General features: G+C 42.0%; 1 protein-coding gene across 7 annotated transcripts in view; it reads right to left on the bottom strand.

The window, feature by feature from the left end:
* Positions 1–26,987, bottom strand: part of SPECC1 (sperm antigen with calponin homology and coiled-coil domains 1) — a 92,271-nt gene that overhangs the window by 14,799 nt on the left and 50,485 nt on the right. For 5 of the 7 annotated variants that reach the window (XM_032707399.1, XM_032707400.1, XM_032707402.1 and 2 more), the window contains 9 exons: positions 21,702–23,269; positions 19,657–19,864; positions 18,933–19,006; positions 18,416–18,594; positions 10,366–10,511; positions 10,068–10,168; positions 9,292–9,373; positions 6,590–6,740; positions 5,707–5,809 (listed from right to left, as the gene is read on the bottom strand). In XM_032707399.1, coding sequence (XP_032563290.1) covers positions 5,707–5,809; positions 6,590–6,740; positions 9,292–9,373; positions 10,068–10,168; positions 10,366–10,511; positions 18,416–18,594; positions 18,933–19,006; positions 19,657–19,864; positions 21,702–23,269 — 2,612 coding nt within the window. Of the gene's footprint in view, positions 1–5,706; positions 5,810–6,589; positions 6,741–9,291; positions 9,374–10,067; positions 10,169–10,365; positions 10,512–13,613; positions 14,940–16,266; positions 16,329–18,415; positions 18,595–18,932; positions 19,007–19,656; positions 19,865–21,701; positions 23,270–26,987 lie in introns of those variants that run through there. The other 2 variants (XM_032707404.1, XM_032707405.1) reach the window with 2 other exon arrangements.

Below are 26,987 nucleotides of genomic sequence, written 5' to 3'. Positions count from 1 at the left end.
TAGGCTACACAAACACAAAAAGCAACGTTAAAAAGGGTAAGAGAATCACTCCTGTACCCAAGTGCACATCTGGTGATTAAGAAACAAGTGGGTTCTTTTCTGTATTTCCTTAGGACAGTGCATAGCTGTGCTGAGATTCCCAAGGATCTCAAACTAAGCTCCATTATATTGGTGTCAAAGGAAGTGTTTGACCAAGCCAAGTCCCAGGAATTATATTCTGCCCAGGTTCAGAGGGTCGATCCTGGGGTTTGTGCCATTCAGCTCTAATTCTGGTAAAGAATCAGCTTTACTAGAATTGCCTGCCTGAGCACCAACCCTGAGGACTGTGGTAGCATTTATTTGTATACATATATAGATATATAAATTTATATAAATATATATATATATTATTTACATAGCTCTGTTCACTCTCTGTGGTCCAAGCTGATGCATAACTCAAGTGCAGAGTGAGTCAAAGTGCTCAGCTGACACTTAAAAAAAAGATTAATGCTTAAGTAGACAGTTAATGTCAACTACTCACACTGATGACGTACGAATAAGTAAAACTGACTTCTTGTTTCTAAATATAACCCTTAGTTTCCAGAATAAGGAAGAAACCTTTAGAGAGGGACATGTTAAGGTACAACTGGCCATGAAGGAGTTTTTCAATGTTCTATAAAGCAGGTCCTCACAAAGTGCAGCCCCAGGAAAACAACTGCTTGATGCATCAGCAGTCCAAAAATAGTCATCCTGCCTGTCTGTCCAGGCAGAGTCCACCTCCCTAAGGAGAATGCACTGGATCCATGACTACCTGACCAAAGGGAATACACTACCTCCCCATCCCCAGCTATCTGCACCTAAACATCTTTGAGTCACACTTACTCTGCCCTGGATCTCATCCAGCCAGCAAAACAGTCAAAAAAGTATCAGGAAAAGCAAGCGGATAACGACGTGGAATAGAGCTTGAGAACAAGGAGGTTATGGAGGAAATACTGTCCAGCATAAAAAGAAAAGGAATGTGAATTCCCGTGAGAGAAAGAAAGCCACAAATTCATAAACAAAAAGCTAGTATTGGTCTGAGTTTAAACTGAACACAAAAGGATAAAAAGCTTTATATTTTATCCACTGCCAAACCACTAGTTGACCAGTCTCTTGCTATAATTACTTGATAAACAGCAAATACTGCAACAGCTCTGTTTTTCTCTCCTTTTGCATCTTTGCTCAATGAAGAACTGTCTTTAAGTTCTTCATAAGCTGGTGTACTGACACTGCCACAGTCAGGGAGGTAATGTAATGCAATGGCTTGAATGCACAGGTCAAGAATATATGAAACATAAACATCTCCAGAGGTATAGCTGCCATTTCCCTTTGTCAGTTCTAGAACATTCCTCATCTCCTCCTACTTGGCATTCTTCTACTTAGGACAACCACACAGACAGCTTTGTTGTAAGAGATGGTGGTTCTTCAACAAGTGGATCCCAAATGGGACCTGTTAAACCAAACATAACTTGGATAAAAAGAATAACCACAATTTTACATTGGTGAAAAGAGCCAGTTTCAGGTTCTCTTTGCACAGGATGGGTGTGTAGTGGTTGCAAAGAACAGGAAAACAGTTCTTTTAAGCAAACCATATTCATTAACATGGTAGCAATTTCCCTCCCCTCTCTGGAGAGAGTATGTGTGGCAGAAACAATAATCCTCAATTCTAATGATCACAGGTTAAGTGCCTCTTGAAGTTCTGTGCTTTCACAATACATCTGTGGGTAGCAATAGACTTAATCTAGAGAGGTTTGGCCCCTTGACAAATGGTCTCCATAGAGAGCAAACAGAATCAGGGCACTTAAATAACACCACAGTCACTAATGATGATTATGGAAGGTGATAATGCAACAAGAATGACTCTCAGCAGCTTCCAGGAGTTACAACTTGTAGGAGCAGAGACTGTTAGAAAAGAAGCACCCAACTCCTACTTCACACTGCTGCTGTGATGCACCATCTTTTTAAACAGATGAAAAAAACCCGCAAGACAACAGAGAAAAAGCTATTTTAACAGAAATAGCTTCCTCTCTGCAGGCTTTGTGGTTCAAAGGACTCGTGGTAAATGAGTTTCAGAGCCACAAAAGCAGTTCTCACGTCTGGTCACCTCATCCCTCTGCATTATACACCATGATGTCAATGAATGCAGAAAGGCAGAAGGAACAGTCTGTGTATGCCTGGCAAAAGAGATCCTGTGCCAGTGCACAATTCTTATAGGGAACCATACATTACATTAAGGTTAGTTTTTTTTAAGGTGGAAATTTTCCATGAGGACGTTTTACATAAAGACACTGAGCCCAAAGCCTGATCTCACTGCAATTCTTCTTACTGCTGAGACTTTTTAGCACCTCCCCTGCATAGTTATTCAGAATCAATGGCCAAAATGCCAGATAACATTCATCTGTGCATCAAAACATAACAATTAAAATAATATGACCGATCATGCCACAGTTTATACAATTCCACTTTCATATTCTTACCCCGTAGTCATTAAACTGAACTTCCACTTTATTTTCATTCTAGTGATTCTGTTTTCATGTTCTAAATATTCTCTCCCCTTAGTGTTCATCTCTTTTTGATATCAAATCACTGTTTAAATAGGGATCTTAGAACTGAGAGAGCAGACAACAGAAACATACATGCTTTCATGTTTCCCCTCAGTTACTGTAAACTCATACAATTTATTTCTTTAAAAAACAAACAAAAGCCTCCAGGCCACTACTAATTTGTGCTGCACTTCTCTCAGCTCCCCACAGTGTTCCCTGTTTTGTTTTATGAGATTGCCTCCTGGGGAACACACTGAAGTTCAAAGCCAGGGAATGTTCCCACTGTAGTCCATGGAAGGATAGTTTATGGTTGGATTCAATCCTAAAGATCTTTTCCAAACTAAATGATTCTATGATATATGCCAGGAGCAGGATGCCAATTTCTATCTATAGTATAAGTTTTGTATGGATTAAAGCATTTAAAAAGTGCAGTCTTGTGTACTGATCTCTAGGTCTTATCCCCAGATACCTTCCCAGGTCACTAATCCAACTTTCCTCAGGGAATCTGGGACATGGGGAGTAGCTGCTACTGAGAGTATCAGTTATTTTAATCCACTTTGCTCATACTGTTTAACGAAATCATAATTTAAACAGAAAGGAATCTCCCTCTTTCTCCCCAGCTCAGATGGGGAACTGTTATCACACATTTTGCCACTGAAAACAGAAGTTAGGCAGCCAAGCAGCTTTTTATTTTTATTCTCTCGTTCTACTGTGACAGGGCTGAAAACAGTTTGCATCCAAAGTTCTCTGTGTTTCTGGGCTTCAAGTTAGAAACTACATGACAGATTATCCTGGAATTTGCACAGATGATGCCTCACAGACACGGATATTATCTATGGAAAAGAAGTCATGCACGTCACCAGGGTTCTGCTCCGTGGAGTCCATTACCTCATTCCCACCCTTGCAGTGGCTGAGGCAGGAAGGAGGATGACGTTCTTTACTCCATTCCAGTTCTTGTACTCAAGAATGATAAAAACTCCCTGTGGAGCTTCACATCAGCCTTATTGTGAGAGTGCAAGGGTCTGGGAAAGGCAAGTTCAAGAGGAGTTAGTGAATGCACTGCAAAGAGTGCAGCGGGAATGAGAATCTGAGGAAGAATGCCCAAGAGGGAATGCCTCCAAATGAAGCAGTGAAGGTAGAGAGGGAAAACTCTCACCATAAATCAATACTGTGACTGTCCTTTGGTTCATCTGACTTTAATTTCTGTCCTGAGATCTTACACCTACACTCTGGGTAATAAGGCCCCCATCACATCACAATCTGAACTGCTCAGACTCTCCTGGATTACACAGAGTTTTTCAGGGCTCCACCTGCTTGTTCTCAAACACTGCTGACAACTCACAACAGAGAACAGCCACGAACAGAACAAGAGCATCACCAGAGCAGGAACCAAAACGACAAAGCTTTTTCTGAAACATCAGCTGGACACTCACGTAGCAACAACACTCCAGCAGCCCTCTAAGAAGCAAAGACTTCCACCCTCCTCCAAAGCATGGACACACTTTCCTCCAGAGACCGATACTTGAGGAAAAACAAATAGACCCAGACTGCCTTGCATCCCTCCTGGGTGGCCTGCTGTCCCAGGCACAGGGAGCTCCACTGCGTGGGTTCTGCACAGGAAAACACAACTCTGTTTTATTCTATCCCTGAGGAAATACTTGCCACTCTTGGTGCCAGGTTTGTACCTACAGAATCGAGACAGGCCTCTCTATTTTCAAAGCCATATAATTTCTAAAAGCAATACATTTAGTCCAACTTGAGTGTAAATCAGAGAAAGTGGACCTACAGGCTGATGCTCAGAGAACACTTCTAACAGCAAACTCATTAGAGCTAAACTGATTTAAGAGTTAAGGGAGCTCATCATATGTGTCATTTCAAACAGAAAAGGGAAAAACTACTAGGAGAAAGTGTTACTCAGGAGATGGGTTTAACAGAAGTTAGACTTGGAAAAGTTGTATTTCATTAATTGTTTTCTGAGGATTGGATGGGAATGTTCCCTCACACCTTCATATCCAAGACCAGGAGAAATGTAGTAGATGAGATATAAAATAAACCAACACAGCACAGAACATACAATTTCAGGGGACAGCACTGTAGCCTTTCAGACTAAACACTAACCCTGGCTTTATTCTTTCTAAGGTGTGTCTGAAGTCAGGAGCTTTCTCTGATCGTTGTCCTTCTATGAAACCTTGCTGCAAATCAGATGAACAAACCAGTGCTAAGAAATTAGTGAAACTTTCACATAGATCAGTTTACTAAAAGGGACAGCTGCTGTCTTTTCTCCCAAACTCCTGCACCCTGCAGCTAATGCTTCATAAAGAGTTGGTTGTGAAGAAAAAAATATTTCATTATTTACTTTAAAAGATGGACTCTGCTTTTATTAAAGACTTGCTCCAGGGTGCATATCATGTGGTGAAAACTGCTTTTGTCTTCTGCTCCAAGTAACAAACAATATTATTCTTAAGAAAGAAAAATCCCAACACTATATCAAACCAGGACTATCCTGCACACCCAGCATCTATCCCAGGATGGAATATTGTCTGTAATTGCCTTCTTTGCAGAATCAAAGGCCTAATTTAACTGCACACCAACACTGGCCAGAGAACACAGCAATGGCCATGCAAGACCTGGACAAATGATTATCCCTGTGAAAATCACTCTGCAAAGAAATGAGACAGTCTCAAGCAGTCAAAGCTTGCTTTGTAAAATCAAGCTGCAAACTTCACTTGGTCAAGGCCACACAATGAAATATGTCTTTGGTCTTGCAGAAAAAGGACCAAAATAAAAACTTACATGGTAGTGTACTGATGAGAGAGGCCTGTAGAAAAAATATTAGAATGTAATTTCAAAAACTGATGCCAAATTGAAGCTGCTGTGCACATACACTCTGTTTCTCACCATCAACAACCTCTGATGCAGTAAATATTTTGGGGGTTGTATACAAATTACTTTTGACAATGCAATATTGGGGACTGCAGTGCTAAACAAATCTGAAGGAAGAGGATGGAAATACCCAGTAGAAGTAAACAAAAATCAACTGGCTGTAATATACATATTTCTTTGAAGTGACATTGCTTCCTGCACACCTATTGGAAAGTGATTAATCACTTCTCAGATTAAAGTAAAAATGTACCTATTCCCTTACCTGGTAACCTTCAGTCTTCTTTTGGCACCATTTCAACAAAGCATTCCTCTTGGAACCCCCATATTCCCGAGCCAGGGCTGCCAGGGGGTCCTTTCTCTCCACACTAAACCAGGGAAGCAAAAGGGAGAAGACAATAAATGTGCTTGAAATCTCATTTTTTACCAGTGTGTAAGTAATATCTGTACCCAGCATTTCTGTTATTAATTTCATCAGCTTTACTTACAAAATTTTCAAGTAACCTCTTTGTTTTACATATGAAAAACTAGGATTTAGGGTGTAGAATTAAAAGAAACTATCTAAAAGGATCTGTAACAGCAAATTCACACCCAGCTGAGCTGCTGCAGAACGAGTTGTTGAATAAAATGAAAAATGAAGCTGTATTGCAGTTCAAGGCCCTGAGGACAGTTAAAGGCCAGCAATCAAAACACCCGCCTCGTCTCCACTCTACTGGTGGAAATAATGGTGGAGATCAGAGGAAAATATATATGCTTTTTTTCTCAGGAGAGAAGCAAATTATGTGTCCAATTTCCTTCAGCCCTCAGAGCTTTTGGTTTTTAACTCACCATGACATGCAAAGCTACAGTAGGATAATGAGGGCTGACCTCATTATCCTGTACACAGGATGGAATTCTTGCATGCAACTGAAAGCTTGTCATCCTCATTTCCACTGTGATTGCTCATCTTACAGATAACTGTGGTTATTACAATCTGAATTTTGATATCTGGATCTCACTCAGTCTGGAAATTCCAAACTGGACAGGCCAGCCAGCAGGGACTGCACTGGAGACCGGGGTCCTCCAGATTAAAACATTCATCCTGGGGCCAGGTAATGCTGTCAGTCTTTCCAATGTGCTATTTTTTTCCCAGGAAACTGGAGCTCTACCTGAGTTTGCTTTGGGGTTTCAAGCTGCTGGGGGTAGAGGTAAGCATCCTGCTGCTGAAGGCCATGGGGGGTTTGCTCAGGGATTCCAGGGAGGGGCTTTTGCGGAGGTAATGGTCTGGTTTCAGCTCTTCAGTTCTCCCCTTCAGAAGGTCTGTGGGAATTAAAAGAAAAAGCTGTCAGTTCACAGCCTGAGGAATTTGATTAATCACTGTCCTGCCACCCAGCACACAATATGCAGTCTGTTGTTTTGATTCTAAACAAATGTACTCATTTGTTCATTAAACACACATGGGGCTAGGAAACCTTGAGCAGATTAGAGGTGATCACAACAAGGAATGGCTTTGATGATTTCAACAGTCCAAGCTGCCTGGTTTCCTGTGATTGATACTCCTGCTGGGGGGTAGGGGCCCCAGGTGAATGAAGGGAAATACCAAAATCTACAGTCTGAAAGGTTCAAAAGCTGATCACCAGATATCTTCACCAGAGGACTGACCAGCCCTAGTACAGTACTTTCTTTTCTGCCATTAGCAGAACTGTAAAAAGAAAGCTCCTTGTCTCCTGAATACAACCCAGCTCAAGGCAGCAGGAAAAGGCACTTATTACCACATGATACATGGCACCCCCTCTGACAGAACTTTGGGAAGTCTTAATATATTCACAGCAGATGCACCTATATTTTATTACACATATTATTTATTTTTATATCATGCAGTTAAGATATATATTTATATATGTGTACACACACACACATATAAGTGCATACAAATTTTCAGACACATAAAAGAAAACCAACAAAATTAGTAGCCAGAGAATCCAATACTGATAGGTTTTTGAAGAGAAGCCAAAGAGATTATAGAAATTAAATAACTGCATATCAGTACATGAGGTGATATAACAGGCCAGGACTATGGCTTGCATATCATGTTATCAGAAATTAATTGCATGTGGAACACAACTTTTTCTCCTCCTTTCTGGCTAACTCCCTATAATTATCAATTAATGCCACATCACCTAGAGGTGTGAATTCCTTCTTACCTCAGCTTCAGCCTCCTCTGACTTATTTCTGGGTGCTAGAAAGTCCAGCATGGAACCAGTAAACCTTTGACTCTAAGTGAAAAGATCACAACCAGCTCTCTGGGTGAAGTAATCCATTCTCCTCTCCAACTATGTAACATTTGGGTCACATTAAGGACATCACAGAACCCTGCTGTGATACTGGTCAGATGGAATCAGCCAGAAGATTATTATTATGGAGACTACTTCACTCTGAATTTCCTTGGGGATGATTTTTAATTCAGTGTTGTTTGCACAGGGCTTGGATCAACTGCCTTCTAGGATTATTTAGATTGGAACCAGAGCTATTACAACTTTACAGTGAGTAAGCCTTTGCTATGGATTATTGAAACTAAATTAAACCCAGGTACAAAGAGAAGCTGTAAATACAGGAACTTGCTAAATAAGCAACCATTAATTTTTACCATACAATGGCTAATAAAGTATCTGTTCATTTCAACAAATTTTCACAGAACAACTGTCCAGAGGTAATAAGAGAAATTATCCATGGCCTGAAGTGGGATATTTACTGTTAAGGACTGTCAGGATATTACACAGTTGACAGATCACTTCACGCTGCAGTGGATGGGTAGAGATTAGAAAAGTCCTATATTCTGTTTGGGATCATTGCATATTTTCATGCAAGACACTTTCTGGAAACCAACTGATACAAGTAAGTAAACTCTGGCCATTCCACTAGATAGAAGAAGACATTTCTGCTTGCTTAGCATTTACTCCTGCAGGAGAAACCAAAAGCATGGACAAGATGTTACTTGTTTATGCTGCCACCTACCCTGTAACCTGTTTTGCTGTTCTCCTCCACCTTTTAGTGACAGAAGGGGAATCTTAGAAAAATATCTGAAGAGTCTAAAAATGAACAGAGGTTCTAACTTCTCTATTAGCAAACTACTGCAGAAAACCCAGCCTACCAATGAAGAAATTGCAATGGATATTTTTTGTCCCTCCCTGCAGTTTAACTACAGGAATATAATATTTCATCTGTCCTTAAAAATTCAAGAATCTGTTGTTAATAGTTTTGATTCCAATGCAGCAACTACATCAGGAGTAGATAATCAAAATAAAGGGCCCTAGAGAAAATGGGAAACAAACACTGGTAGAAAAGAATATTAAATGACAAGAGAACAAAAGCAAAGTGTGAAATAAAAACAAACTCATCTCTTGAGAACTCTCAAAACAAACTATTTCAAGCCCAAATATGACTGGTCCTAAAACACTCACATTGGTATTTGAAATGTTTGATGTATTTCAAATGAAGCTCAATTTAAAAACAAATAAAGCCTCAAAAGACAGTGCTCTGGACTTGTTCCAGATACATACATGTTGAGCAAAATCCAGTCCTCTCCAGTTCCACAGCATGGATTAGAGAGGTGCCATGGATACTTTGGAATAAAGAAGGCAAGTTTGTGTTGGCAAACCACAATAAATCAGCTATTTTTTAGTTATGATCAAGATGCGAATGCAAACACAACAAAATTAATAAGCTCTCTAAAACAAAGACACTGAAGACCCTTTTTCATGTTTTCTTTGACCATATGAGAAGAGGAAAAATATCCTGGCAGAGGCCAAGAGTTAATGACAAGCTTTAGCTGATAAAAAGAGGTGACATCTATATATTTACTACAACTTACCTGCAAGAGGAAGGTCTGACAGATCTGCATGTCTGGCAATGCCCTTGCTGGCTGGCTTGGCATTGTTATAAACAGAATGTCTCTGTGAAATAAAGGTGCAAAAGATTACTAAAAAAATACTTGCCATCAAGCTTAAATAGGAGAGCAGAAAGAAGAAATTTCTGCCATCTCAAGATCACAAAGCAGGTGAAGGGATACAGAAACCTTTCATCAGGGTATCAGCTGTACCTAGAGCTGGAGAAATAACTGTGAAAAATAAAAGGACAAAGGGACAGTATTTTTAGCTGGTAATATACTGGTCTCTGAACTATTTCCCACTTCTATTTGCACTATTTTTTTCTCTTGTTAAACACAACCTAGTGTCACAAACCAGAAGTAAGGATGCTTGTTCCTAATCCTAACTCTGTTCCCAGCACCCTGAATCGTATGTCAGAAAGAAACTCACTATCCCATTTCTCTCAACTCATGTGCCAGCTCCTTAGTTTAATGTGATGTTCCTTGTAACTCACTCCCAATAACTGAAACCTGTTTTCTGGTCAAGGGTGATAAAAGTTCAGAATTGTATCCCAAAGAGTTCACATCCGTCCACTGAGACCTCTAAGCTGAGGTCAAGACAAACTCACTTTGATCCTTTTTGTTAGTGCTACAGCATTTGATGTTTCACAGCAAACAAACAGATGGGTTTCCCCTTCCTCCTGTCAGTGCTGAAACCAGGTCACGTTGGAGCAACACTGTGTCCACCTCTTTTAAAACTATGAGGATGGAAAGGATTGTACCTGCATTGGGGACACAGCAGCTGCTGGGGCTGTCCTCACTGGAATTCCACTGAGAGGGCTCCTGGGGACCTTGTGAACTGTGATATTTTGTCCAGTGCTACCTGCAAGGAAAAGACATGGAAACACTAGGATTTCAAACCCAACTATCTCGTCAGAACAGGGAACCACAGCGTAGTGACACCCCCGAGAGAGTATTTACGTACCAAGCACTGACAGAAAACATCCATTCAGAAGCAAGAAGCAGTCACCTGCTCACTGCTAGAAATTTTTTTTAATGCAAGACACAGTGTTCAAATACCTGAGCATCCCAAGTCAAATGACTTTATCAGTGACTTCACAGTGGCTGCAGACTCTGGCGGGGTGGGAGATGCTCTGCTAAGGCAGACTCCTTGCCAGCGGTTGGCTGTCTCTGACTCCAGAGATTCCACCTCTTCAGCTGTCAGCCTGCAAGGCAGAAACCACATCCAAGTCAGGGGCAACAGGAAGTGCAAGCAGAGATCAGAGATCTTCATAGTGAGGCAAATCCAACGATGTGCATCTCTTACTGCAGTGCCCAGAACCTGGACCACTCCTTGGAATATCCACGTCCTTGTCTTGCAGTGCCTGGCAAATGTTACATCACTGAGTCTAACAAACCTTTCTGCATTGCTGACCATTTCATCCCCCTTCCAAATCCTCACACAGGATGGAGGATTATCATAGAAAAAAAGCAGTTTGTTTAGTAATCACTGATAATTACCTGAAAATGGGCTTTCAGTAGAGTACAGGTGCCAAGGGGCCACTGTGGTCCTCAGTTTGTAATGAGGAAAATCACCAAAGAGGAAGATGTTATTTTATACTGGTTTTAACTGGTGTGACCACTGCTGGAGTAACTGTTACCAGTTAAAATACCATAATTGAAAATAAAATAAGAAATTGTACAGAGTTCAGATAAAAGGCATAAAATATACTTCAGAATAAAAGCTCTGACTTATCAACAACTACATCCGCTGAATAAATGAACCTTCAGTCACAACCTGTAAGCAGTTACATGGGGAAGAGAACTGTTAAGTGCTTCATACTAGTAGATACAAGAATGCCAAAATCCCATGGCTGGAATGAAGAAAGAAAAACTCAAAATAAAAATAAGTTTTATAATTTAACAGGAAAGATAATTAAGTTACTTCATTGAAAAGACATTCTGAAGTCGAGATTAGGTGTTGGACTTACAGGAGTTCATCCAGGAAAGACCACAGCTGTGTTAAATAGCAAATACAATCACAGAGGGAAAGTGTTACTTCTAGTCCTGTATTTTACAGATCCAACTGACATTGCTCAGTGTTGACACTGTACTTACCTGGTAGCTCTCAGGTAAACTTTGAGTGTAATTACCTAGCTTTAGTTTAGGAAAGCTGCAAGCAGGTAACAAAGTCTGGTCATGTAAAGAGAGATTATTTGTACTTTACTTTCCCCATCTCCCACCTGCTCAGAACCTGCACGTGAGCTGCTGATCTGCAGGTTCTGAGGTATCACCACATTGCCCTGTTTTTATGTTACACACCAAGAGCTACGTGAACACAAAGCCAGAAATGACTCCATAAGAAGGCTGGAGGAGTCCATCCATAAAGTGCATATGGGGCTGAATAACTCCTGGGAGCTAAAAATAGAAGCCAGAGCTTTATTCTTTCCCTTTAGCCATCAGAGTCTATAAAATGCAAAGGGCTAAAGGGTGTCAATGAATAAGAGAATAAGAGTGACTCAAGTTTCTATTTCTGGCAGAGCTTAAGGAGGTGCTGTCTTTAAGCAGACATTGGCTATTTCTTTGCTAATTCATTCAAGCTCCTTGTGTGCCAGGAGAGCCTGCAGAGGCAGATGGCCAGAGAAAAAGCCATTTCAATTCCATTCTCCATTTAATCCAATAAGGAGGAAAGGCAGATTGGATAAGACTCACGGAGCTCTGAGGGAGCCAGTGTTTTGCTTTTAAGTTTCAGCCTTTAAATTTTGTCCTGTTGCTTCATAAAGCATAACCAACAAATCAGCGGGTGACAGCTTAGTTACACAAGCCACAAAAGCTAAAGGAGTCCTGCTTCTAGTAAAGTGTGGAGGAAGGATAAATTTCTGCCTCAAGATTCCAAACCACCCAATGCCATCTATTACACTTTCAAGAATTATATAGGTCACTGTACAAGAGTTCTAATTATCCAGGTAAAAAGGGTATGCACAAGGTTTGTGGAGCATATGAGTAAGAAACAAATGGTAAATGCCTGTAGGCCAAGTGGTAAACCTCAAGAATAAAGCAAGGCAGAGGTATGCTCTAGGCAGCCATCACTGGTTAGGACTGAACTCTGAAAACAGCTCAGACATCACAGATCAGCCTCCTCAGTCTAGCCTTTGACTACAAAAGGATGCAAAGATGTTAAATAAACTTAGAGTAACCAGACCAGTCCCTGTGCTGTGCCACAGAAGAGTCCACTGAGAATTCACGTGCCATTATTCTGCCATTGTACAGAGAAATTGTGGAAATTTGAGTGCTGGAACTACAAGCAGTTTCTATTTTGTCAGGATGCTTCCTGTAATCTTCAGTCTGTATATTTGTAATAGGCAGCCTGAAACAACCTCCTTGATTAAACACAATCACGACAGAAAACTGAGGCCTCTGCAAACCTTGCAATCTGTAAACCTTGGCAGAGAAGGCAGGAAATATAGTGCTGAGATCCATTTGCTGCAAGTAAAACCACACAAGCCAGCCAACAAGCAACGGAGAGCTATGAAATTTGGTGAGCACCTTTCAACTTTAAAAAGAAATCTGTATGGTAAGGGGATGCATGTATGTGTACAGATATGGGTTTCTTAATAGAGAGGCAGAAGAGTAAGAGCTTAACTTGCAGTAGGAAACTAATTCAGGGGGACAGTATAGGAGAACACAAATTAGAAAGATTAATGACAAGCCATGACTTCAAACCCAAAATGACTCCTCCTTATACACAGAATTTATTCAGCTTAGCAGAGCTTCGGCCACCCAAGGGGACTACACAAGCTCTGCTACAAAAGTGACAGATTTGAGCTAAATGTCATTTACTGCTGTATGCTTCCCTTGAAACAAGAATGAATGGTTCACACAGACAAATGCTGCAAGTGCAGCTGGCTGGAGTGGAGCAGCTCCAGGAGGAAGCAGAGCACTGGGGCCACAAAGGAATTCAAACGTGCATCCCTTTCACAAAACCACTGCTGAGTTCCCTTCATTCACTGGTGAGAGAAGTAGATGCAGGGAGCTTTTCTCTATTAGCAAGAGTTAGTCTCCTTGTTTTCTGTTTGAAATATGTGGACAACTGACTAACAACAAGGTGAAAGTCCTTCTGTGTTTAATGTACAGATTTTTGGCAAACTCAGCCTTCACGTGTTTGTGAAATTTCTAAACTACTCAATGACTTTGCTACAGGTGCCCAAGGACCACAGGACCATATCTGCAGAAATAATTACTCCACAATCTAGTCTTTGTCACAGTTCCTGTCATTCTTGTGATTCCTCCTGAACTCCAAGGGACACAAAGTAGAGACACACAGCTACTGATGCACGGAAGAGAGGCCAAGGGCAGGCAGCAGACAATTCCAGATACTTAAACATTTATTTGGCACTTCAATATATATTTCTTAAACATAAAAACCAACATTCAACAGCTGCCAGCACAGAAAAGAAAGAAAGGCAACACAAGTGTGCATGTAGGCATACACTCCAGCAGCACGGCACAAAGGTGGAGGCCACACCAAAGCCAGGACATCCCACAGGATTCTCTACTAGCTCAGCCTGCTCCAAGACCAGGCCCTTGCTAGGTCTTCACATCCAGAAGGAAAGGAAAGAAATCCCACAGCCAAAACGTGAAATTCCAGTCCTGGAATGAATCCTGATAGTCTCCTGATAGGGATGGTGACTTCTGAGTTTTTCCTTAGCGTCCAAAGAAAGCTCTCTCCAGATGTCTCCAGTTGCAAAGCTGAACTTCAAGTTCTCCCTGATCATCATATACTTCACCTGAGTTAAAGGCATGAGAACAACTCCCTTCTGAGAAGGTATTTACTAGGGGCTTGATATGTTCGATTCTTTTCCTTCTGATCTCTCCGTCTGCAGATCTTATGGCCAGGACAAACCTCTCACGGAACATTCTCTGTGAAGGTCAGAGCAGGACACGCTCCGTGGGCACCACCCCTCCCTAACACACCACCGGGTCAGATGTGCCACCCAGTGGCGAGTGCCTTGTCAATACAAGAGTAAATATCTGAAACCGTCAAAGCAGCTGATACTGAGCAACTTCATGTTTCTCTTCGGTTTTCCTGCTGGATTTCAGTGACCTGTCGCCGAGTTTGTGTGCCTGTACATGTGATCTGTACTCGTACATGTATTTAGGCACACAGAGACAGATCACAGAATATAACACTATATGGAGAACTCGTGGTATGCCCATTAAATTTTACAAATCAGACATACGCACTCAGTTTTATTTTTGCTTAAGCTTAAAACTGCACGTTCAAATGTCTGTTTCAAGGAAAACAGCTCCAAAAAAAGCTCTCAGTTATTTCAGATCCCCAAATCTCTGTGATTACTTCTTATGGCTTAGTTGGCTTTAGACTAATTCAAAACTTCTTCTGCCTCATGGAGTCTTCTGGAGAGAGAAGCCTTCTGAAACAAAGAGAGAGGCTCTTGCCCATGGGGAAGAGGTGGACCTGAGCATTCACACTTTGCAATACACTTGACTTTTGCAGGGTAATAAAAAAACCAGAGGTGCTTTCTCGAATTGAAACTTCCCTTTTTCAGCTGCGAGTTGAAGGTAAGTCCTGCAGTGTCTCACAGGCCTGGCTGTGCATCCCTTCAGGGCTGTGTTAGCTGGTAGAGATCAGGCACCTATGGAGAGACAGACAACATTTGGGGAGGTCATAAACCAACACAGTGCCCACCTTGAGGTACAGTTCTCCATTTTACATCATCCCATAAATAAAGGGGAGAGGGGAAAATGCCCATGGTGTTGATAGAACAGCTACAGGAGTGCCTTAACACCCCATTAACTTGGCTTTGGGACGTGATGAGCAACAATAATACAAAATAGAAAACAAAAAACCCCCAATCTATGTTGGTCAGAAAGGAAGAAATAAATTATTTAAAGCCAGGGAATCAGTTTTGAAGGACAGTGTGTTCCTGGCTTTCTCTCCTCTAGTCAGTTAGGACTATTCATTCAAAATGGGTACATGAACTCATCCCAGGCAACTAGAGTTTCTCTACCTCAGCCACAGTTTCTGTTTCAGAAACACTGAAGGGGATGGAATAATCTCATCCAGTGGAAAAAAAACCACCAAGAACTCCCTAACAAACCCCAAAATCCCCCACCAAACAACTCTTGAGTCACTAACTAGAGCAAACCAATGCTCCTTCAAGGACCCTGCTCTGAAGTTCTCCTTACTCTGAGTGAGAGCAGAATGAACTATCAAATCTCTGTAAGACAGAACAGCTGCAAACACAGGCACAAATGAGCAGCACATCAGCACATACAGACTGACAGCAGGGTTTAATACACAGAGTACAAGCTCATTTCCAGGAGAAAAGCATGTGACACTGCCATGCTGTGGCATTTGAGACTTCAGGAAGAAAAACAGAAGCAAATTAGTGGGATACATCACAACCTTCAGTTTAGGCTTCCGTTTGAAGATCTGGTTAATTTTTTTATTAGAAATTCTAAGAAGTCACTCATTTAATTACAGATTTAACTTCTCTGTTTTCTAAGTACTACTCCCAGCCCAACTGTTCTCCCTCCATGTTCTTGGTTTGAGGCACAATGTTCTAGTGCCAAAATCATTTTGAAAACTTGAAGGGAAAGAGTCAAAGCAAGACCTTGAAACTTTTACTCAGGATCTTATCCTGTCTGGTCTTGAAAACCTCCAAGGATGGAGACAAACTTCAATTTCCACTACCTGTGAGAAGATGGTTACACAACAGTGGATTGTTTTACATTTTACTGTAGAGAAATAATATTAATTAGGATATAAAGTATCACAGAAGGCTGTCTGAAGCATAGGTGAAACAATTTTTAGGTTTCAATCAATATTAACTTGGGATAAGCTAACTCTTTTCTTCCTTATTCCATTTGGCTGATGCTGGTCCAACCTCCCCCCCAACATTCTTAGTCATAGAATTAGACATTTAATCTGTGTTAGAGATGCCTTTGGGAGGCTCTTACCTTCATTCAGATGAACATTGATGACCTCATCAGGATTTTTTCTGCAAGTTCTTTGGCTGTTCCTAAACCAAAAATGACTTTTTGTCTGATTAGAAGAATGTAACGGTGAAATCAAACTTGGAGGCAGGAACTCAGGCAGCCACAGGCAAACATTAAAATGGCAGGATGTCATAGGAGATAAATTGGCTTCAAGATGAATTTATGAGGTGGAGTCTAATGACCCTCAAGAGATGGCTGAGATTTTGCCAAAAACCTTTGAGTAGCAAGCTCTTTGGAAGGTATGTTTTCCAATAAGAGCTTAAAAATCAGACAGGAAACTTTCACTAGGGACTGTCAGACACTCAGCTGAGCGTGCAGCTGCTCAGCATTAGCAAACAGGAGGGATACTTTGCAGACTGTGTTAAGGTATCATGCTACAAACTGTTTCCACCAGTGCTGAGCATGCATCAAAATCACCACAGGTACCAAAATCGACTGCTGATTCTGAGCAGTGGCATTTGAGGAAGCTGATTAAAAAGCAATGATGAGAATATCCCCAGACCTTCCTGGGCGACAGAAGCTGAGGTGCTGGGGAAGACAGTGACCTCAGGAATGCAAAAATATGTGGGAGTGTAGAACTGGCTCTCAGCAGGAGCTTTGGTGACTTCAGGAATTTGTTTCATAAGTCAGTAGAGCTTTAAAATGTCAGTGCTTAGCTGCTGATCACTGCTTTGTTTAGACAATGACTTACATAGGCTTCATTTTGTTCTCCATACCACTCAGTACAGAAATTTTGCACACTCCGAGTCAAATTAGTTTTACTGACAGATGCAAAATTTGGTTTGAATACCTGTCTTTGAAAGAGAATAAACATTGCCCACTGCAGACAGCATATCCAGCTCCATGACCAATGCAATACTCAAAGCAAGCTATACAGAGAGTCAACATGACACAGAGACAGACAGATCTGTGTGTGTGACAGAGAGGGACACACAAATGCCAAAACTGACATAATTAAATACATGTCTGCATATCTCCTTCTGGAACTACCTATGGATTCCATGTTTCCAATTTAAAAAGCAATATTTGAAGCTGAGGCTTCCAGTGCAGCCACGTTCCTTAAACATGGAAGATGAACATCCCAGTTTGCAAATTAGCAAGTCATTTTCTATTCTTTCTAACTACTATCAAATACATCTTCAGATTAAAAACTAAAAGAATAAAGATGGGAAGCTATATGAATGTGACTCCCCATCCTCATATAGGGACCCTGCTTTAAACAAGAGAAATTTCATTAGGAACAAATTAGGAATGGAAACAGCCCAGAACTCAAGTACTGTCTGGTAATCATTTTGTCTGAACACATAGTCTGTAATAGCTTTTTTTTGCATCCACTTGGGACTCTGATAATGAAACTGGAGCTTAAATACATTCCTTTATTTTCTGAAATGAAGTATTTCTGTTTCTTCGATCCAGGAATTCTGATCCATACCCCTCCACACAAAAGCTCTCCCACGTTTTTAGTCACATCTACTGCACGGCTGCTGTGGAAACTCCTGAATGGAAAACAGTGAGCAAATATGTGCAACATAAAGCTGGACTGCTACTCCATCTGAAAGAAATGACAGGATTCACTATGTTCTTGTGGCCATTCTGCCAGTGGCCATAAATTTACCAGGAGAGAGATTAAATGGAAAAATCTAAAGGATTAGAATTGACTTGGCACACATTTCTGATACACAGGACGACTGCTTGTGTTATTTTGTCTTTCTTCATTGACTTCTCTCAGGTCAAGTTGTTCTCTTCTGGATGTTCCATGGAATATCTGTGCCCAACCCATCTTTCCACAGATGCTTTAATACAGCTGCACAGAGAGCTACGAAGGCAACAAAACACAGGGCAGTACCAGACTGAGAACAAAACTATCAGAGGCAATTGTTATTAATTAGTATTCGCTGATTAAAACCTTCACAGCCCTTGTTGACAGAACTAGGTTGTCAGATAGAAAAAGAACAGAAACATCTTAGAATAAGAGACAACAAAATCTGCCAGAAGAGTTACAGACAGACAACATGCACGTCCAAGCCAAGGACTAGTTATTGACAAAGCACTGTTTGCATGCGTGTTAGCACTCACAGAGATCACATCTCAGCCTTGGTAAACAACCAACCTGTTGCTGCCCTTCACTTCATCCAGCTCCTTTTGCAGCCTGGCACTCTTCTCCTCTTCCTCCTGCAGCTTCCTCTTCACCACACGGAGCTCCTGCTGAGCTTCACACTTAATGTCGTTGGCCACAACCACTGCAGTCTGCAGGTCAGCCTGGAAACGCCTCCACTCCTCTGCATCTTCCTACAAAGAGCAGTTACAACCCCAAAGTGTTTGCTGTGAAAATGCACCCACTTGAGCTGAGCACTTTAGTTATTGATCTCTCTTTCAGTCATCACAAGCGACCAGGATTTCACCACAACTCAAGAATGGTGCTGAGGTCAAACTAAACATTTGCCTCTTTATAGTACTGCAAACACTGCCACAGAAGCTGATTCTAAGCCTTCCACTCCAATGGAAGTACAAAGAGAAGAGAATGTAGAAAGAAATTTCTACACTTGTTCTAGGAAAACACAACACTTCTCATATCTGGTACTGCAATAAAAGCTCAGCTTAGCTTTGTCCTGGAGCTTAAGCCTTACCTTCATTTGCTTAGTCAGAGCCTTCAGCTGCCTCTCTGTATCCTGTTTTTGTTCTTCCAGCTTCATTGCTTTACCTAAGACAGTAAAAAGGGAAAATATTATTAAACACATAAGGGTAACAGTGAAAGTGAAAAAGGGAGGGCAGAACAGCTGATTTGGTTTTGTTTCTAGTAATGCCACTAAATAGACTAAACTGAGATTAGGATACTGTGTCAACAGATCAGGAAAGGAATCAATAGTAGATTTGTTACTCAAACATCTCTGAACTACGTTGTTATTTTCAGGTATTAAACCAGACTCTAAAATTTAGAGAATCCCACGTGGATTCACTTACTCAGCACACACACATCCCTCAGGCACTTGAGGGAACACTAAAATATGGGAACAGGCCACTCGTTCCACCAGGTGGCAGCTCCTCATCCACCACAGCAACCTCGACTTTACTGCTCTTCCCTGTGTTTTTCTCTAAAAGCTCTTTAAAAGGCCAATAATTCCAATTTCTAGAATGGGCAACACTTTCTTCACTGAAGAACAGGGCTTGGAGACCGTCTCTAATATTACATCTACCTAACTAACTGTTAAAATAGTACTTTTGTGCATGAACAGAAGGGAACAGCCAAAATTGGAATACTTGTAAAGGACATGCTTCCTCCTCCCTGTTGCAGCCATAACTGAGCCCCCTGAATAAGTTAATTTAAATCCTTTTTTTTTGAGCTCCACCTACTTTCTAAGTCACTGATGAGCTGGTTATTGTGAAGTTTTATAGCACGATGTTGTTCCACCTGGTCTTCCAGCTCGAAAATGGTCTCCTTCAGGTTTTTTATGTCTGCTTCATTCTCTGATGTTTTTTCCTGCAGCTTCTGGCTGGTTCTGCTCAGTTGCTCAGCCTGCCGGTCACACACCTCCTTCAGCTGACCACACTCATTCTCAGCCTGGAAGGGAGGAAACAAAGCTGCAAGTCTGTCTTTATTCCTTAAGAGATATCACTCATTAGAGGCTTTACTGGGCATCTCATGGACTTCAGAACTAAGCATTGTGTACATGAAACAGCCTCAGGAAACACAGATGAGCTGTGAATGTCAGTTTTCTCCCCCGGTAATGAAGATGATAAAACGAGATGCCGCAAAGGAAATTAAATTTTCTATATGATGACCATAATTCCAAACCAGTCTCTGTACTTAATGAACAGAGAGGAATTATATTCCCGGAAAGTTCCACATCTATTTACGTATCACATTATGAAAGCGATATCACTGCCTTAGGGCCAAGATCATGATCAGTTCATCCACACCAACAGTTTGCTGCTTCTACCATGTGCGTTTTCAATGGACTGTGAAAACATACACAGCAGAGCCAGCTACTGCAGATAAGTATATTTCTGGATATAGGACATCTGGAATTACTGAAGGGGGAATCTGCTGCACTTCAGTTTGTTGGCTCAGGCCCACGGATCAATGCTTCCAGGTTTGGGGGGAGCTCTCTGAGTATGAAAAAGGTGCAGGCTGCCAATTCAGTGAGCAGCACTGGCACAGCCTGAGTGAAGGGCAGCCTTACAGAAGCCTGTGGTCTTGTCTGGGTGTCACAAGTAGCCAATGATTCAAAACAGCTTAATTCGAGGGAAAGGAAGAGTAAAAAGGAGGAAATCTGTGGTTTCCAAACCAAGCAATAAAAGTTTGGTCCAGAGTCTGAGCACTCAGCAGTTTTTCATTTATTCTTCATGAGCTGCAGCTCCAGAAAGCACTTGGGAGCTTCCTCTACTAACTCTATTTGCTGTGGTCACCTATTTAAGCTGAAAGGACATCTGGATTTTCTAAATCACTCACATCATGGAGGTGCTTTTTGGCAATGCTCTCTTCCTCTGCAGTCAATTTTATCATTCTTCTCATGATCCCTTCCCCATACAGGAAGGACTGCACACACTATCACTCTTTCTGCAGCAGTGGGACACAATCACTGGCTTGTGCTTTATTAACACTTGTTGTATGATGCCTCACATTGCAGCTCCCTTCTGAATATCCACAGAAAATGAGAACAATAACTGGGGTAAACCTGTTTGGAGCAAAGCTATGAGCTACTAAATGAGGTAGAGGAAAATTGTTCTAAAATCAATCTTTTTAAAATTTTTTTTTGCCATTATTTTACCTATCCCAAAATAGAGTATTTCTCAGTTTTGTAAAAGTATTTTAGTTTTATAATCTCATCTGGAGCTTGATGCTGCAACATTAGTCATACTGCTGTAACTACCAGCTTCTCTAAGCATTAACTCAGAAGTTAATTAACTCAGATCCTTGTGTTCTCATGATCAATGACATCCACAGTTCACTGCTAATTAATTATGATTAATTATTCAGAATTTAATATTCACTGCTAACTACTCATGCCCTTCTCTCCATCTAATTAGCAAGTGATTTACACTAACATTTGTTCACACAATATCAAAGTAATTTTTTATTGACCTGTTCTTTGCTCCAATTTTGATAAACACAACTCTACTTATTAAAAGAGTCAATTCTGCAGAAGATATTAGGACAAAATAGTTTTGAATTTATAAATACAGCTACGTTAACAGTTACTCCTGGGAAAATATGCACACAGCAGCAGCAACTGAGACAACACCATACGACCCCAGTTTCCACTCAAAACTAATTCATGTAATTTAAATCCTGGAAGCTTATAATCCATGGCTCGACAGCAATCTAAAGACCAATAATTACCCATTTATGGAAGGACAGAAACAATCATTCTGTTTCACAGCTGTTACTGCTTTACCTTAGACAGCAGCCCCTGCACGTGCTTTAGTTCACTGTTTGCCTTCAGCAGCTCTTGTTTAAGCTCAGTGCAAGAGGCTTCTAACTGAGCCTTTTCTGCGTGGGCCACTTTGAGCATCTCCTGCACCTCCGAGTCATCAGGGGCACAGCCCATCACGTTGATTTCTGCTGCCTTTTGTTTCTCATTCTCCAGCTGAGTTTTGAGAGAGCCATTCTCAATTTTCAGACCTTCCAAGGCAATTTTACAGTCCTCCAGACTTTTTGTCGCTGTGCTGTTGCTCTGCTGTTCCACCTCTAGAAGTTTAAGCAGCTTCTCGTTTTCTTCTCTCAGGCTTTTAATCACCTGCTGGGCATCCTGATGTTCCCTTTCCAGGCTTCGCAGGCTGCTGGTTAACTGCTGCTGAATGTTGAGCAGTTTCTCTCTTTCAAATTGTGCTTTTTCAAGAACTTCTGCACATTTCTGTTCCAGTTCGAGGACCTTCCCCTCCTGAGCTCTGCTTTCTTCATTCTTGGATCGCTCTTGGAGGAGAGTCATCAGCTTTTCGTTCTCCTGGCTCAGCTGTTCTGCTCTATCTCTGTGCTGACGGAAGGAAGTCTCCAGGAGAGCCTTCTCTTCCACTAACTTCTCATTTTCTGTTGTCAGCTCCTGCACCATTTGCTGTTGATCTGACAGCTCCTGCAAAGTGGCTTGTAATTCTTCTGCTGTGCTGTGGTGATTCTCCTCCATTTTTTGTATTCTCTCTGTAAGGGACGCAACAGAGAGGTCGCTAATATTGTTTGGAGAACTTCCTGCAGTGGAGCATTTGGAACCTTTCAAGTGGTTGCTGTTGGCAGATGTTGGCCTGGAAGGTACATCTGCTATGTGCTCAAAATCAGATGCGTCAGGGGACAGGGAAGCTTTAGTTACATCACTGCTGGAAGAACCAGAATTGCGCAGGGCACCCCCGTTCACGTGCTGCCTGCGCTCCTCCACTTCGCCTCTCGATGCATTTTTGGATGGGCTTCCAAAACTGGACTCCTGGGTAGTTGGGGTCGGGAGGCTGCTGTCACCTCCACTGCTTGTTGTTGTGTCTGACAGAGGGGAGTTCTCCAGATAAAGCAATTTCTCTTTTAAGACGCGGTTTTCCTCTCCCAGGCTAGCAAGCTCTTTTTGGAAAGTCCTGTTTTTCTCCTGAAGAGACCGTATCAGTGGATCTATGTCAACAGGTGACACTGTTTCTAAATTTGGGCTGGAAGCACCCATTCCTTCAGCGTTAAGGGACCCTTTCTCTTTGCATTTCTTCAACTCACAGCGAAGTTTGGTAATTTCAGAATCTTTTGTCTTTGCTTCTGCCAGGAGCTCTTTAACCTGAGATTCCAGAACAGCCTTGTCACCACTTTCATTCTCTTGCTTGGACTTGCTGGTGGGGCGCACGTGTTTGGTAGGAGTTGGTGCACCAGAAGAGGTGGGGCTGGGTTGTGTTTTCCTGGCATTGGCTTGACCACGCAGCACAGCTCTCTCCCTGGAGACAGAGGATGAGATTTCCCGGGGTGCTGGGATCCCTGTGCGCTTTGCAGCTGAAACTGTGCCTTCAAGAAGAAGAAGAGATGAAGCAAATTGAGCTGGTGCATAAAGAAAACAAGTCACACAACAACAATGCTAAAGCCTAGAGCAGTCTTGGAAAAAAACCACCTGAGTGGTTGAATAGGTTTAGTCATGACTGTGTGGATTCATGTTTCAAAGGCTCCTATTATTCTGCATTTCTTCCTTTCCTACCCCCTGCAAAGGAACACAGCCTGCTTAACTTTTTCCCAGTGTAATAATATAATGCATAGATGCTGCAATACATGAACTACAATCCCCAATATCAGGATATTAATTACTTGAAAGTAAAGATTCTTTACAGTACTTTGTAAAATGCTTAATCTAATTCTACTGATTTCTGGGGAAAATGTCAGTTAATTTAAGAAAAGATAACGTATCTGGGAAAAAAAAAAAGTATTTTTACCACACATAAAACTATTTGCATTTAGGCAGATCATAATATAAAAAAGGGCTGAAACATTTATGCTGACCACAGACTCAGTGAAATATAAAACTCTCTATGGTAATTCCAACACTAAGACAATTGTGATGCTGCAGCTTCTCTTCTGTCTCTTCACAGAGATATTTTCCATGTTATACATTCCCATCCTCTTACAGAGGAAGAGCAAAAGGAGGTTAGAGAGTTGACACTGTTATGTTTAGTTGTTGGTTGGGGTTCTCTTTCCCACCAACCAACAGTGCAAAGCACTGTGTGATTATAAAGGAAATAAAGTTTATGAGTTGCTGATCTTCATTTTTCAAAGCCCTCTTGAAAAGTGGGACCATGGGCACTGAAGACATAGGAGCCATCCAAACCATGGAAGTTTTAACAAGCTGGTTAAAGAAAAGAAGCTGGTTCAAAGGGAAGGTATCATATGCCACTGCAAGTGGCAACTGTGAATTAAGAAAATCCTGCTTTCAGTACCTTATTCAAAAGGCAAAGCCATAAAGCACAGGGCCATAAAGTTTGGGGATATGGTACAATGAAGAGATATTGTCCAATGTAGCCACATAAACAGGATGCAAGGGAGAGTTCTACAAACAGAAGGGGTCAGAGAGCCAGTGTTTGCAATAAAAACAAGTTCCAGAAGGACTCCCAGAATCAATTCCATCTCTCCTGATTTGGGAGGGTCTTTGCCTGGTGCACATGTGCACCATCCACAGAAAATCAAAGGCATTAAGACCAGAGGGGAAGCAGCCTCCCTGCCCTACACAGCAACTTCATAACCCTCCCACAGCATTTTTCTCGCTGCAGCAATGCAGGGCACTGAGGGGTTAATATTAACACCACCCCGTTTGCTCAGCATCTCTTTTGAAGAATGCACTGGGTTTATAAAGCCCACACAAACAGGAGCCCCTCCTCCTCCCTCCCAAACACACACACTCTGCAGCAGCACAATAAACACCCGGAGACAAAGAGCAGCTGAAGAAAAGCCCCCTGAACCCAGCGCAGCGCTGGCAGGAGAGCACAGAGAGGCTCTGTCAGGGCAGGGGCACGATAAGGCCAGAGACAAAGGCTCCAGTGTTTAGGGGAAGAGATACAGGGACAGCCAGCGGCCCACACAGCTTCAGTTAGTCATCTACAGCTGGAGGGGACGGCTCAGCTCCGGGATGGGAGTTCTCCCACTGCAGCTCCAGTGGCTGCTGGGGCAACTCCAGACCTTGCCAGAGCTGGAGGCCCCTCCGGCTCACCACTCATCACATTCCCAAACCCCACTGCCAGGATCTGGCACCCGTAAACCGTATTCCAGCCGAGCTCAGCACACGAGCAAAACTCGTGCTGTTGGTGCAGCAAACACTGTGAGATGAAGGACAAGAGGAAAATTGAAAGGACCCTGATGTGACCTGTCACTTCCAGTGGAGAAATCCCAGCTCAGCACAGCTCCTTCCCGCTGAGAGGCTCAGGGGAACCCCGGGCACCAGAGCATCTGAGGGCACCCTGACCACAGACTAGGATGAGGGTCCAGTGTAGAGCACCAGTACTCACACAAGCTGTAGTCATACTACAGATTTAATACATAAAATACACATTATAAATGGCCATAGATGGAGCCTAAGGCGTGATCTGAAGCGTTCTGTAGGTGTCCTGTACTTGTATTCCATCTGAGAGGGTTTTCTATTGTAAAAAAAAAAAATCACGACAAAACAAGTGCTTCAAAGAACTCTTCTTTTTTTCAGTGCTCAAACCAGTGCAATAACATGACTCTCATCTGGCCAGCACATGACTGACTAGTATTTTATAATAGTGGACAGTGCTGACTGGGCAGCATCCTATACATTACAAGAAATAATGATGCTATTACACACTGGTGCAAATTTCATGGCACTGGGAAAACCACCTTTTCCTAACAGAAATGAAGCACTTCTGGTAGCCACACCAGCGTGCTTCTAATCATCACCAGATGACAACTGCAACATGATCCTGAGCAATGGAAAACATATATAAAGGGATAACAATTAATGATATTTAACTGGGATTATCTGTACTTCACCAGTTGACCAACCAGTGCAGGCTCTGAGCTTACTCAACGTGCCTCATGTGTTTTGCAAGACTCTACGCTCTGCTGACTTGTTCTGCCATAAATCACAAAGCATTTGCTATCCATCAATAACCATTAACCAACCTGTTTTTTTCATGCCATAGAAGGGCTTAGGTATTTTCCTCACTCCACTCTCCACAAGTGCCATGCAATACTAAAAAGGATCCCGGAAAAGAAATAGTTCTAAATGCATAGGTTGATCACAAAACACCAAATTAAGTATAAACACTACTTTAATGTCTATTTTATGGGCAACTCCTGCTCTGAACGACCTTGGAGTTGAGCAGTGTAGCAGTCACCAGTGAAGCTGCCAACCCCACAGCCTGGGGCATCCATATGCAGGAACTGCATTTAGGGCTGTGCCAGTCACCCTGGTGACCTGATTAACTCGGCCCCCAGCCTGGTGATGGTCTGTGGGAGACCCCAGACAGACGTGTGCCTACCAGGCTGCAGAGCTCAATACAGCCTTGATTTATGCTGCTGCTGCCTAAAGTGGCTGGAATCACACAGATCTTCACTTCCTGGAAAGTGCTGCTGGTTTTGAGCAAGGAAGAGAAAAACAAAGAGCTCTGCACCTTGATAGAGACATTCCAGAAAAAAAAAAAAAAAAACCAAATCATTGAATACCTTTCTGTTTGGTCAAAATGGTGCTTTGGCACCTCATTCCTGTTTACACTGCTCATCCACCCTGCCCAAGGTTTTAGCTTAACTCTGTTCTTGCCAACTTTGAGCACAACCTCTGTCCCATCATTCCAGATATCCAAGCCCAGGCTACCTCCAACCATCAAATGTATCTCTCATTCCCTCTGCACCACACCAAACCTCCTGTGCTCCCAGTCCCACGACCACTCTGCTAATGGGCTCAGCTTGTGTTCCCCCACTTCGGGAGTAATTTTGGGAATTACTCCTGAATTACTCCATTGAGAGTGACTGCCTGAAAAGCTGTTTTGTTCAGGCTGAGGTCACCTCATCACCCTGTTCCTCATCTTGGCACCCAGGAAGAACTGCTCCATTTTCAGCATCAGCCAGACTACTCACATGTGAGGCATTACAGTGAAACACATATATACAGCTTATAATTTTCCAAGTACTTTAAAATTAACAGCTATTTAATTCAAATCCTCTGAAACACATAATTAAGTTTAGGTTACAAGACAGGAAAGCAGAGAGAAATTAAATACCT

The sequence above is a fragment of the Chiroxiphia lanceolata genome, chromosome 20 (genome assembly GCF_009829145.1).
Source record: "Chiroxiphia lanceolata isolate bChiLan1 chromosome 20, bChiLan1.pri, whole genome shotgun sequence".
Lineage (NCBI taxonomy): Eukaryota > Metazoa > Chordata > Aves > Passeriformes > Pipridae > Chiroxiphia > Chiroxiphia lanceolata.
This window is presented reverse-complemented; position numbering and strand designations above follow the sequence as displayed.